Genomic DNA, 13,779 nt, shown 5'->3' on the forward strand with positions numbered 1-13,779 from the left:
CGCCTCAGCGCGGCCCGGGCGCCGCCTCCCTGACTGACGGGCGGCGGCACCAATGCGGGCCGCGGCCCCCGGCGGGCGGAGCCGGGGCTGGAGCCGGGGCCGGGCCCGGCGGTGGCGGCGGCGGCGGCGGCCCCCGCGGCCGCGCTGAATGAGGGCAGGGAGGGAGGGAGCGCAGCGCTGGCCGGGAGCCTGGCGGCGGCAGCGGCGGCGGCTCCGGGGATGGTCCACGCAGCGGCGCCGTCCCGCGTCGTTGTGCTCGCAGCGAGCCTGAGCCGCGGCGGCGGCGGCGGCGGGCGGAGGGGGTCCCCGCCGCCGGTCTGGGTGCGGGGCGCCGGGAAAGTGCTCGGAGCCGCCGCCGGGCTGGGGCGCGGGAGGGGGCTGCGCCGCCGGGCGCCGAGGCGCTGCCGCCTGGAATGAGGAGGAGGAGGAAGAGGGGATGCGCCCGCCCGCCCGCCCGCCTGGAGATGGCTCTCGGAGCGCCTAACGCGATGGGACTGAATGGGGTCGGCAGCCTCCGCACGGCCGAGCGGGAGCAGCAGCAGCAGCAGCCGCAGCGCTGAGCCTCGGAGGGCGGCTGCCGCGTGGTTGTTCGCTATTTTTTGGGGGGTTTTTTATTTCGGGGGGGGGACGACGACGACGAAGAGTGCTTTTTTTTTTTTTTTTTTTTTTTTTTTTTTTTTTTTTTTTCGGGTGCAAAGCCCGGACTTTGCAAAACAATCCCCGCCCCCAGGAGGATATTTAATCTGCAGCAGGAATCGCCGCTCGCCGAGGCAAACTTGCGAAGGGGAGCGGGGCGCTGGGCCAGGCGGGCGCCCCCGGCCCGCAGGATGCGTGTCCCCTCCCCGGCCGCCGCTCCTGGGACGAGGCTTTCGGCTGCACCGAGCGGGGCTGGACTCTTTATGGACACGCTCACCCACCGGAGGGCGATTCGGGCATAAACAGCGACACGAACTCTGCTTCGGTGCTGGAAGCTGCCCCTGCCGCTGAACAGCTGCTCGCCCCCTGCTTCTGTCCTGGTTTCGAAAGGGGATCCTGAGCTCTTCTGCCTTTTTTTGTTGTTGTTGTTGTTGTTGTAAATTGTTGCATGAATTTTGTTTTAGGTGGTTGTCTTTTCCGGCTGGCTTGGCTGTTTTGGGGTCTTGTGGACTACTGACTGCCGTAACAGCACCGCCACCTCTCGCCATGGCCAGCCCCACAGATAATAACGAGGGCTTCTTCTCGGATGTCAGAAAGGTGGGTTACTTGCGCAAACCCAAGAGCATGCATAAACGCTTTTTCGTGCTGAGGGCAGCCAGCGAGTCTGGACCCGCCCGGCTGGAGTATTACGAGAATGAGAAGAAATGGAGACACAAGTCAGGGGCCCCCAAGCGCTCCATCCCACTGGAAAGCTGCTTCAACATCAACAAACGGGCTGACTCCAAGAACAAGCACCTGGTGGCCCTCTACACCAAGGACGAGCACTTTGCCATTGCGGCTGACAGCGAGCCCGAGCAGGAGAGCTGGTACCAAGCGCTGCTGCAGTTGCACAACCGGGCCAAGGGCCACCACCACCTCCACCACCATCACCACCACCACCACAGCGATGTCACCTTTGGAGGCAGCAGCGTGGGGCTGGGGGAGGCGGGAGAGGACAGCTATGGCGAGGTAGCCCCTGGCCCGGCTTTTAAGGAGGTTTGGCAAGTAATCCTGAAGCCGAAGGGGCTAGGCCAGACAAAGAACCTGATTGGCATCTACCGCCTGTGCCTGACTAACAAGACCATCAGCTTTGTGAAGCTGAACTCCGATGCGGCTGCTGTGGTGCTGCAGCTGCTCAATATCCGCCGCTGCGGTCACTCCGAGAACTTCTTCTTCATTGAGGTGGGGCGCTCGGCTGTGACCGGGCCCGGCGAGTTCTGGATGCAAGTGGATGACTCGGTGGTGGCGCAGAACATGCACGAAACCATCCTGGAGGCCATGCGAGCCATGAGTGAGGAATTCCGGCCCCGCAGCAAGAGCCAGTCCTCCTCCAACTGTTCCAACCCCATTTCTGTGCCCCTCCGTAGTAGGCACCACATCAACAACCCTCCGCCCAGCCAAGTGGGGCTCAGTCGCCGCTCCAGGACTGAGAGTGTCACGGCCACCTCTCCTGCCGGCGGAGGGGGTGGAGGCGCGGGTGGCAAACCCAGCTCTTTCCGGGTTCGCGCATCAAGCGACGGGGAAGGCACGATGTCAAGGCCTGCCTCCGTGGATGGCAGCCCAGTTAGTCCCAGCGCCAACCGGACACACTCGCATAGACATCGTGGCAACTCCAGGCTCCATCCTCCGCTCAACCACAGCCGTTCCATCCCGATGCCTTCCTCGCGCTGCTCTCCTTCAGCCACCAGCCCTGTCAGCCTGTCATCCAGTAGCACCAGTGGCCATGGCTCCACGTCAGACTGCCTATTTCCACGACGGTCTAGTGCTTCGGTTTCTGGCTCCCCGAGCGATGGCGGATTTATTTCTTCTGATGAGTATGGTTCTAGCCCGTGTGACTTTCGCAGCTCTTTTCGCAGTGTCACCCCAGATTCGTTGGGGCACACCCCGCCAGCTAGGGGCGATGAAGAGCTCAACTACATCTGCATGGGGGGGAAGGCCACCTCATCTTGCTGCAGCCTGGCAGCTCCCAATGGCCACTTCATCCCACGCACCTGCCACCCGCAGCAGCAGCCCCGCTACCCTGGTACGCCGTGCTGTCCCCGAGGTGGCAGCGAGGACGCTGCCGACTTGGAGAAGGCCTTCAGAAAGCGGACTCACTCTGCAGGTACTTCACCCACCATCTCCCACCAGAAGACCCCCTCACAGTCTTCAGTGGCCTCCATTGAGGAGTACACAGAGATGTTGCCTTCGTACCCCTGTGGCGGTGGCCGGCTGCCCTCCTACCGGCACTCTGCCTTTGTGCCCACTCACTCCTACCCAGAGGAGTGTCTGGAGATGCACCACCTGGATGGCGGCCACCATCGGACCAACTCCGCCCCTCACACAGATGATGGCTACATGCCCATGTCACCTGGCGTGGCCCCCGTCCCCAGCGGTGGGGCGCCCCCCAAGGGCGGTGACTACATGCCCATGAGTCCTAAGAGTGTGTCGGCCCCACAGCAGATCATCAACCCCGGCAGGGGGGGCCGCCACCCTCCAGCCACGGTGGACTCCAACGGCTACATGATGATGTCCCCCAGCGGCAGCTACTCCCCGGACAGTGGCTCCGCAGGCTACGGCAAGATCTGGACGAATGGCGCCGGCCACCACCCGAAGCTCTCGGTGGAGAGCAATGAGGGGAAGCTCCCTTGTGGCGGCAGCGACTACATCAACATGTCCCCGGCCAGCGGCTCCACCACCAGCACACCACCTGACTGCTACTTTGGGGGTGCGGGGCAGCCGGGCGTCGAGGAGGCTGCTGCTGCGGCCCACCACAAGCCCATCTACTCCTACTTCTCGCTGCCACGCTCCTTCAAGCACGTGCACCGGCGTGGTGGCGGGGCAGCGGGTGAGGAGGGCAGTCCCCAGCCCCGCGTTGCCCTCGGTTCCAGCCGCCTCCTGTATGCTGCCGAGGACTCGTCCTCCTCTACCAGCAGCGACAGCCTGGGCGGCGGCGGTGGCGGCCCTGACGGTGTCCCCTTGTCCCACCCGCAGCCGCCGCGCAAGGTGGACACGGCCGTGCAGACCAAGGGCCGCCTGGCGCGACCCACGCGCCTGTCGCTCGGTGGCCCCAAGGCCAGCACCCTGCCGCGGGCCCGGGAGCAGCCCCCGCTGCTGCTGCCCCCGGAGCCCAAGAGCCCGGGCGAGTACGTCAACATCGAGTTCATCGCCGGCGACAAGCCACCCTTCCCCGCGGCCGCCCTGGGCCTGCCACGGCCGCTGGGGAGCGAGGCCGCTGAGGAGTACATGAACATGGAGCTGGGCCCGCGGGCGGCCCCCGCGGCCCCCTCTGGCCGGGACTACGTGACCATGCGGCTGGGGGGCTCCTGCTCCGACAGCCCCTCGCCCTCCTCGCCAGCCCTGCTGCTGGGTTATGCCGATAAACCCCCGGCGGTGGCTTCCCCGGAGCTGGCGGCGGCAGCGCCTCCGCGCTCCTCGTCCTCCTCCCTGCTCGGGGGGCCTGGCGCGGGCAGCGCCTTCACCCGCGTCAGCCTCAGCCCCGGCCGCACGCCCAGCGCCAAAGTGATCCGTGCTGACCCACAGGGCGGCCGCCGGCGGCACAGCTCGGAGACCTTCTCCTCCACGCCAACTGCTGCCCGTGGGGCGCCGGGGGGCTGCCCCGGGGCACCGTTCCCCTGCGGGGGTGCGGGGGGAGCCGAGGAGGTGAAGCGCCACAGCTCAGCCTCCTTCGACAACGTGTGGCTGCGGCCCGCTGCTGGGGAGGCAGCCGGAGCCCCCGCTGCCCGCAGGGAGCCCGGGGCTGCCCCCGCCGTGGAGAACGGGCTCAATTACATTGACCTGGACCTGGTGAAGGATTTTGGGCACCGCCGCCACCACCACCACCACCACCACCACCAGCTGCACCCCGCCGCCGAGGGCGCCTCCCTGTCGGGGGGGAAGCCCCCGCCACCGCCGCAGCCCAAGTCCCCGAGCCAGCCTCGTGGGAGCAGCCACCCCAGCGATGACTCGAGCGCATACGCCAGCATCAGCTTCCAGAAGCGGGAGGAGATGTAGGAGCCAGGCGCCAGCCAGGGAAGGTGAGCCCCGCCGCCGGCACCGGGCTCCCTGGGGGCGCCGGGACCCTCACGGTGGGCATCAGGGAAGGGTGGGTGGCTCTGAGTGCCTTTGGGGTGGCTCTGAGTCCCTTTGGGGTGGCTCTGCCGCCCGTCTGCACCCAGGTTCCTGCTGCCTGGCCTTGTTGCAGGCTGCCTGAGGGTGCAGCACCCTGGAGGTGGGGGACAGGGTCCCCTCTGGTGAGGGTGCTCCTGCTGAGACAGAGATGGGACTTGGTTGTGGCACTGCCTCATCTCCTCAGCAATTAGGATTGGGTGTATTTCAGAAGTGGGTGTAGGAAATGAGCAAGTGAAGTAGCTGGGGGTGTAGGGCTGGAAATGGGAAGCTTGCATTTTAATCCCTGTTTGGTCAGTAATCGCTCTTGTGGCCGGGGTAAGGCAGCGACCCACGCCAACTCTTGTTATCCCGCACATGAAGCACGGCTAATGGCACCTACCTCATAGGGCTGTGATGGGTGCCGATTCAGCTTTGCTTGGAAAGGGCTGTGAATTTGAGAAAGATTTGAAAGTCTTCAAAGCCCTGTATCCATCCCTCGTGCTTCAGCTGATAGGAAGCGTGGCTGTCTGGGGCTTGCAGCAGGGTTACAGACTGCATGAGAAAACAGGCCCTCAGAACGGTGCCTTTGCCATTGGCTGCATTGCTGTGCTTTATTTTCCCTTACAACTTTCCTCTTTTAATTTGGGAAAATCTTTGGCCAGGCTGTCACACCTTGGTTCCAGGCGCAAGGTGAGCAGCATCACAAGCACTGTGATGCCCCTGCTGCGTAGCAGCACAGAGCTGGGGGCCCAGGAGGCACGTTACGGTGCGTGCGGGTGGGTCCTCGTGAAAGGGTCCTCGAGCACTGGCGGCTAGCTGCACCGTATTTGAGCAGCAGCAGGTATCACTATGAGTGTATACGAGGAGATATGAGGGGCTGAATCCCATACGGCTGTTTATTATTTTACTGGAAGCACAATAATGTTTGTACTGTGCGTTCACTCGGTGTGCAGGAGTGCTGGGAGCCCGTGTTGGAAAGGTGCCTGGAATCATCACTTCCGTGTTACTGCGGGACACGTTTATATACCTGAACAAAGGTGAAACAAGCTCTCCATATTTGCTGCTTAGCACTCCCACCATTGCCTGTCAGAGCAATGCAGTGAGAAGTACTGCTCTTAGGTGAGCTGTGAACGGCAGATTCATTGCAGCGTTCGAGGTGAGGCTTCACCTGAGCACGGGTACTGCAGGTGTGCTTCGAGTGGTGCCTGTAGGAAACAATCATTTCCGTGGCTGTGTGACAGGAGCGTGCTGGCTGTCACAGTACTTGGTGAGCAGCCCTACCCACCACGCCTTTCCTCTCTTCTGGAGGTGCTTTCAGGTGGCTGTCTGGGCTGGCCGTGTCGTGCCGCCCTGACCTGTGAGCGCCGAGCTCCTGCTGTGGGGATGTTCATCGGAGGATGCAGCGTGTTGTGCTCACGTCGGTGGGTGTATTGCTATTTTCTCCTGTTGTGTGCTAAGATGGGGGGAGCAAGCGGGAGAGAAAATCCACTGCTGAGATCTGGATGAATGCTAAATGTGTGAGAGGAAGAGAACGCAGGTCTGAGGAGGAGCAGTGCCGCAGCTGGTTACTTGCACAGATTTTTGCACCTGCGCTGCTTACGTTGCTGCAGACACCTTGCCTTAATCGATCCAGTGTGTCACTGCTAGCGTAAAAGCTGCAGCAGATTTTCCACCCCGGAGGCAGGGAGATCCCCGCAGTGCTGTGGGATCAGGACAGGAGAGAGCCGGCACCAGGAGGTGCGGGAAGGCACCGCGCAGCTGCTCGCAGAGAAGCGTGGTGAAATGTAGTGTCTAGTGGAGTCCTTGCCATCTGAAGTTGGTTCTTATTTCCCCGAATTAGGATTGGACTAAGCGAGCACGGCTTCTGGGAGGCCGGGAAGAGTTGGTTTGTAATTATGCGGGGAGTCAGCAGCCGAGCCTGTTCCCGTGCCCTCCCCTTTATGCAGCTCGGCTGCTCGCAGCTTGCTCAGACGTTAACTCGTTGGGCTCCTGTTTCCCACGCTGCGTTTCTTACCATCAGCTGCAGCTTTCCTCAGAGTTCAGCCCAACTAGCTCATCTTCTTGAGTGTGTTAAGGAAAAAAACTGTGTTACACCACGTTGACATCTGTTTTTAGACCAGTCCTCAGACCTTTTCGGCTTTGCGGGTGGAACTGGGGTTAGGCAGGGGAATCGGCCCGTGTAGGGCACACCTTATGCCATCCTTAAGAAAAGCTGCCCGGAGGTGAGTGATTTATAGGCCTGCACACAGTCTGCTTGCACATGCCTGCAGAAGCTGCTGAGCACCTCAAGCTAAACCGTTCTCCTGTGAGTGGGGAGCGCTGCAGGTCCCAGGGCTCTGCGTGCCCTCCCCAAGGAGCTGCTGAGCATCGCCCCGCGCTGCTCCTGCAGGCACGGGCTGCGAGGGCAGGGGGGCTGTGAGGGCAGGGGGGCTGCTCCTGCTGCTGCTTCTCCTCATGCTGCCTGAGCAGCGTGGAGTAGCAAGGGGAAGCCACCTGGGCCGTTTGCAGGTACAGCAGAGAAGGGAGAACGTCAGGACCTGGGGAGGGAGAGGCAAAGCTGCAGGTGTTGGAATCAGGGGTGGGGAAGGCTGCTTTAAGTGCCCTTTCTTTGTTCTCCATGTCTGTTGTAGCTGTGGGCTGTTACTTAACGCTTGTAATCTCAGAAGTGGCAGAAGGACTGCACGTGCTATTTCTTTACTTTCTTTTTTCTCCCTTTCCATAAAGCAGTCTTCCTTCCCTCCTCCCCAGCAAAGGCCAAAACTATCTGGATAACTCTTGCTTTACCCATTCGGGAATTTTCTGTTCCAGACTACAAGGCAAGGACCTCACATGTTTGCCATTCAGCTCCCAGTGGGTAAAATGATTGCTGTTGCTTTGCTGCAAGCCTGCTTGCTCCGCTCTTCCTTTCTGCCCTGTCCTTTCCCCCACCCCTGCCACTTCCAGGCTGCTGAGGCATTACCTTCTGCAGGGGTTTTGTCCTCGTTCAAGTGGTACTTATTTCTCCTAACATTAAAGATAGTAGGTGAAATAATCATTGATTTGCAAATTTAAAAAAAAAATATAAAAGCTCTCCCATCCATAGCACTTCTCTGCACTCCCCCTCAAATCCCATTGCTTTCCCTGTTCTGTGTTCCTGGCTGCGTTGTAACCTGTGGCCCTGCCCTAGCTGCCTTTCTTCTCTCATCCTTTTAAAAGTTCAGTGGTTGACAAGCTGCCCTGCAAGCTCCTCTGCCCACACATTTCCCTCTACTTGTGAGAAGTGGATATTGCTACGTGTGCCGAGCCCAGCCGGTGGCTCCTTGGTGCCTGGGTCCCATGGCAGGTGGACTTCCATGCATCAGTGGCCAAATCCTGCTGGAAAACACTGGCCTGTGAGGCGAGGAAGCTGAGGCTGTAGCTGGGGGGAGTGGTGTTGCTGTAAGGCATTTTCCTCCTGCTCAGGATTTTGCATACACAGATGAGCAGATAGCGCGGATGTGCTTCTTACCTGCTTTTGGAGTTGCTGTGAGAAGAGAAACCTTCTAGAATTAGCAGGGGTATGAAGATGAGCTGCTGAGAGCTTGTGTTCAGAGAATACAGTCAAAAAATATTCCAGAAAGGAAACCATTAGACGTTGGCTCTTGAGAAACAGGAAAGGCTGAAGCAGGATGGCAGAATGAATCCAGGTACGTGGCTTTGATCTCCAGAGCTTCAAAGCAGAGACATTATTCCCCCGCCTCATTTCCATTTCGTTGATGAGTCTGAGAACTTGTGAAAGTGAGCACTAATAACACTGAATGGAATATGTGCAGCCCGAGCAAGTGGTAACTTGGCTCCCTCGCAGCCTTAACGATGCCTCTCTGCCCGGCGCGTGGTGGGCGTTTGGGTGCTGGAGGAAACCAGCACGCAGGGCGAGGACGTCTGGAAGGTGCCCCTGCCTCGTGTCCGCCTCCAGTTAAAGCAAAGCGCTGCTGCGGCGAAAAGCTCGAACGTATGTTTTGCTTCTGAAAATACACATAATGGTAAACAGAGAATACCTCGGGTGATCCGTGGCTGGTGTATCTGGAATGGTTTGTTGGCGCGTTGCTGGCTTTTTTTGCTTTATTTATTTTTTAATAGTTTTCAATAGTTGGTTTTGCTTCCTCGAGCTAGAAGCTTAAGGTGGAACAACTTAAACACAGCAATTGCCAAAACAAGACGTGTACCATTAAAATAAGTTTTGGGGGGAGGTTGTTTCCAGAACTGAAAGAACAGAAGTTTCCCTCGTTTTGGGTCAGCACCAACACAAATACCAGTACATTATGAAACTTTTCCATGCTCTATGGGTGTGCTGTAGACAAAACAGTCGATTTCTTACTGTATGCACACACCAGTTTTCCCCATACCTAATTATTTGCCAAAATTGAGCCTCTGTCTCCACATACTTGCATATTTGCAGTTCTCCTGCATAACAAGACCACAAGCTTATTATTAATGCCTTTCTTTTTTTTTTTTTTTTTTTTTTTCTTTTCATTCTTTCATAATTGAGGCTGTAGATCAGTTCCTTTAATACAGCTACATTGCGTTTTAGTATTGATTTATTCCCTCCCTCCCTTGATTTTAATGACAGGCTTCTTAAGAGTTTTCTTTTTTGTTTTCCTGGCTTAAAAATTGCAGCCGTATGATTTATAAACCAACGCAGTAGATAATGAAGTACTATCTGGAATTCTGCAGCCCATAGGTTTCCTACTTACTCAATATTTTCAAATTTAAACCACGTTCAGAAACCAGTTCAAATGAAACAGGGCATTGCAGGGCCAGGAGGATGCTCGTTTTTAGCCAGCAGCTGCGGCGAGTCATGTGTTTGCTTAGATAACACTGGCAAATGGGGAATTACAACCCCTGAACAAAACGCAGCAAGCAGCTCGGGAGGAGGAATGCCGACCGACTGACACCCCTAGTGTGTTGTGTTGTTTCAGGGATGCTTCATGTTAGCTGCAATTTTGCTATTCATTGGGACTATCCAGTCCTTCGTGACTCTATAGATACGTAAGTGCAAGTACCCAACTAAAGAGTGCTTGAATATTCCTTCGGACAAGTTGCAGTCAGTTTGCAATTGCTTGCTTGTGAATAATTTTTTTGTTTATATACAAAAATCGCTTGTACAATACTCAGAAGAGAACACGTCCACTTTCAGAGATTCAGTAAATTCATCAGAGAAAGTAAACTTAAAAAAACCATGCTTTAGTGTCCAGTGATCTGGCAGAAATACAGATAGGCTTTTCCAAAACTAATCAGACACCGGATTTAATCTCTGTTCCAAGTAGCACTGGAAACTACTTACTGCGTTTGATTGACAGTTTTGACATACATTAGGTAAAAGGTAGGAGGGAAAATGGGGGAGATGCTGTTGCTGGGCCCCCTACTGTGGCTGGAGGAGAAACTGTGGGATGCTGACATGAGATAATGGGAGCTGGAGGCACTGACTGGGGAGCAGCTGTAGAAACTGGTGGGGCAGGGAGCTGGGAGTGGGGCACAGAAAGGACGTGGGGGGGCACAGAGGAGCTGTGGCATGATGGTGTGGGTGGACAGAGCGGCAGGGTGCTTGTGATCCGATGGGAGTTGGGGTGTTGGTGAGGGAAAGTTTGAGGAATTGTAGAGAGAAAGGCAGAAAGCCTGTGTACACACAAAGAGCTTATTCCAGAGGTGCTCCTTTAGCATGGTGCTGCAGTTTCTTGGAGGTGTTTTTACGTCTATATTTTTCTTTTCACCTTTATAACCAGTAGACATTATTTAGAAAGCATATGTACCCCTTACTTGTGATGAGATTTGAGTTTTATATATTATTTGGTCGGTTTGCTGGCCTTAACAGGATGATGTGCATTGGTAAGGTAAGCCGAGTTTGCCTCAGGCTCTTCTTTCCCGAGTTCTTTGTCTTCTAGCATCCCTGTCACAACCACAACAGTAAACCACAGCTAGGGATATGAGTTGAGTACAAAGCAAATAAGAATGAGTGACTTTTAGTACGGGAAAGAATCTTGTTATTGTAAAACGTGTAGTGAAAGGAGACCTGTATTCACACAGACTTTATTTCATGGCAGCATCTTCTTTATACTGTACTGCTCGGACAGTTATGATAAATTGATTTAAAATGAGGTTCACTAGTGTTTTGTGATTTGTCTTCTGGATTAGTAAGTATAGATTCCCTTAAAACTCTTCAGTGTACAGAATATCTTGTAAAAGAAGATTTAAAATGGCAAAAATGTTACGGCTTGTTACAGCAGATCTTGAGGTTTTCATTTTGTGGTGAAAACAGCAATGCAAATATGTTAATATTAACAAATGTATCTAAATTCCCAATTTGTCAGAGCGCTAAGAGCTGGCTTTTGGCCTTCCATATGTAATAAGACATATCAGAGTACCTATTTGTGAAAGCAAGTAGCGGCTTTCTGTTTCTACATCATTCTGTGGTTTAGATAAACGGGGATCATGATGGTTGTTATTCTGACTTCATGAGATAAAGGTAACGAAGGAGAGATGTCAGTAACTTAAAAAAGATTCTGAAGCTTAACAGCTTTATTCTCCACTTACAGAAATATTGAGAAATGTAACAAAAGCCAAGGTGTGAACAGATAAAGGAGATTTAAATAAGTCTGGCGCTCGTAACTAACTAAAAGATGTCTTGATATATATCTCTCTGATCATGTTTGACACATCTAGGTCATGTTCTCTGAAGACTATTATTAGAGATTTAACCTTGGGTAATTGCAAACTGTATTTTCTTCAGAGGAGGTTTTGATCGGGTAGGTGGGACAGCGAAAGTTTGTTTGTGTTCAGCTGCTTGTAGGAATTCGGGAGCCTAGTTCAAAGACCTGCTGTCAGCCGCCTGAGCCGTGTGATGAGGGGCACCGCTCCTGTGCCGCAGCACGGAAGATTTGCCTGTGTATGTTTTGACAACTGTTGTAAAACTCCATTTATTTGGGAGCTGGGGATGTGCAAAAAATATCCTATTAAATTTTCAAGTAAGATGCACTTCAGGGGGAAAGGAATCAGGCTGTAAGTGTTTCACTCCTTACAGCTAGTAGGGCTATTGAAGTGTGTTTTTGCATCTGAACTGTCTGCTGATACATGGTGCAAATGCAGGAAGGCAGTAGTGTGGGAGCACCTAGGGGTTGCTTTTAATTTACTGTGTATTTTTTGTTTGTTTGTTTTCCAGTCTGCGGAGGTTGGATAGTTGTAAGTTGCTAGGGCGCCTAAGCATGGGACAAGTTTTCTTTGAAATACAGAATGAAGAAAAACGTGTCGTATCCATCAGCCTTGATTCTTGTCAGCTTTCAGTGATCTGGCGTTTGGTGTGGTGCACGGTGCTTGCTAAAGCACACCTATGGGGCAGCGGCTCCTTAGGCTGGCTCTGCAGGGGCTGCCCTACAGCCGAGCAGTTCCCTGGAGAGGGGGGGAAAAAAAAAGCTGGAGTGAAGGAGATTAAGCCAAACCAGAAAAATCTTCAACAAACAACAACCAAACCAACCCCAAGCCACCTTCATCCTCCTCACGAGCTGATGGGCACATGGACATCAGCAGTAACATCGTTGTTGAGCAGTGTCTAGACACGTGTCTTCGTCAAGAGAATGGAAGAAGCTCCTGGAGCATAGATGGAGGTAGCAGGTTGGCTGAGTTCATTGCTGCTCTTGCAGCATTTATTGGTTTGAGTCCTGCTGCTTATCAGCTGTAAGTGACCGTGGAGGAGGGGGGCGGGGAGCTGGAGCTGTGACTTTCTTGCTTCAGGTCAGACCCCAGCTTCTCGTTCCCTGCGCTGCATGCGAGATGCAGAAAGACGTGCTGACAGCAGGTCGTGTCAGGGAGGGTATCTAGATTAAAGCACTGGATGGTGATTCATCTTCAGCATAGCTGGCCTGCTTTTGGAGAACAGGTTACGTGTTAGAAAAGATATTTTTTACCCCTAGAGAACAGGAACAAGCAACCTTCTAGGTTGGATATATCCTTGAGGATATTTCCTTCCATAGTATTGTTGCATTTCATGGTGGGTGAAATGCAACAATACTATGTTGACCAGTGCGGGTAGCACAGCTGCGTGGCAGTAGAAAGAGGTGGGGTCTGTGCTCCCTGGGCACAGCGACAGGACCCGAGGGACTGGCACGGAGCTGGGACAGGGGAGGGTCAGGCTGGGGGTTAGGGAAAGGTTCTGCACCCAGAGGTGGTCGGGCACTGAACTGGCTCCTCAGGGCAGTGGTCGCAGCACTGAGCTGCTGGAGTTCAGGGAGCGTTTGGGCAGTGCTCTCAAACACGTGGCCTGGTTTCGGGGTGGTCCTGTGTGGAGTCAGGGGTTGGACTCGATGGTCCGTGTGGGTCCCTTCCAACCCGGGACATTCTGTGACTCTGTGGCACCTAGGCTTGCTCAGAGGGTTCAGAAGGACTCAGATGTCCACAGGGCGAGGTATTGCTCGTCGTGGTGGGGATGAAGATCTCTGCAATGGCTACGTGAAGAGCGAGCAATGCTCGTCTTCCCGCAGGGATAGTCAATTCAAGCTACACAATTTTCATCTGCTGAAAATGAGTGACAATTGAAATCCTTAGTATGGTCAGAATGTGGTTTGGGCAGGTGTGATCTGCTTTGGTAAAGGTGAAAAAAATGCCTCCCTTAACCTGCTCCACTTACTCTGTTTCTCTTATTGACTTCTCTGCTTGCAAAGCACAGGCACAGTGCACCAGCCTTTCTTGCTTTGCTGTGTTATGGTGTTTGTAGCACTTTGTCCATGTTTGATTTTCTGCATTGCAGAACAAAGTTGAGTATTAATTTTTTTTAAGTAATGGCAACTAGACTTCAGAATAATAAGTATTTATTCCTTAATAATAAGTATTTTAGCCCTTAAAAGCAACGGAAAGTACACGAGTACTAGATAGCTAATGGCTTGATCACATACGTGATCCATATGAACCAGAGGTAAGGAAAGCCTAGCATTTTACAGCTTAGGTGTGCCGAAGCAACCAGAACCAGAGGGAACTCCCCCTCTGCCTTGGTTGAGGAATCTCCACAAG

General features: G+C 54.5%; 1 protein-coding gene across 1 annotated transcript in view; it reads left to right on the top strand.

Annotated features, from left to right (window-relative positions):
• Positions 1 to 878: 878 nt before the first annotated feature.
• Positions 879 to 13,779, top strand: part of IRS1 (insulin receptor substrate 1) — a 51,536-nt gene continuing 38,635 nt past the window's right edge. Inside the window, exon 1 of the mRNA XM_032193740.1 lies at positions 879 to 4,691. Within this exon, the coding sequence (XP_032049631.1) occupies positions 1,183 to 4,668 (3,486 nt within the window). The 5' untranslated portion in view covers positions 879 to 1,182 and the 3' untranslated portion in view covers positions 4,669 to 4,691. The remainder of the gene's footprint in view (positions 4,692 to 13,779) is intronic.

Source organism: Aythya fuligula, chromosome 9, assembly GCF_009819795.1.
Source record: "Aythya fuligula isolate bAytFul2 chromosome 9, bAytFul2.pri, whole genome shotgun sequence".
NCBI lineage: Eukaryota > Metazoa > Chordata > Aves > Anseriformes > Anatidae > Aythya > Aythya fuligula.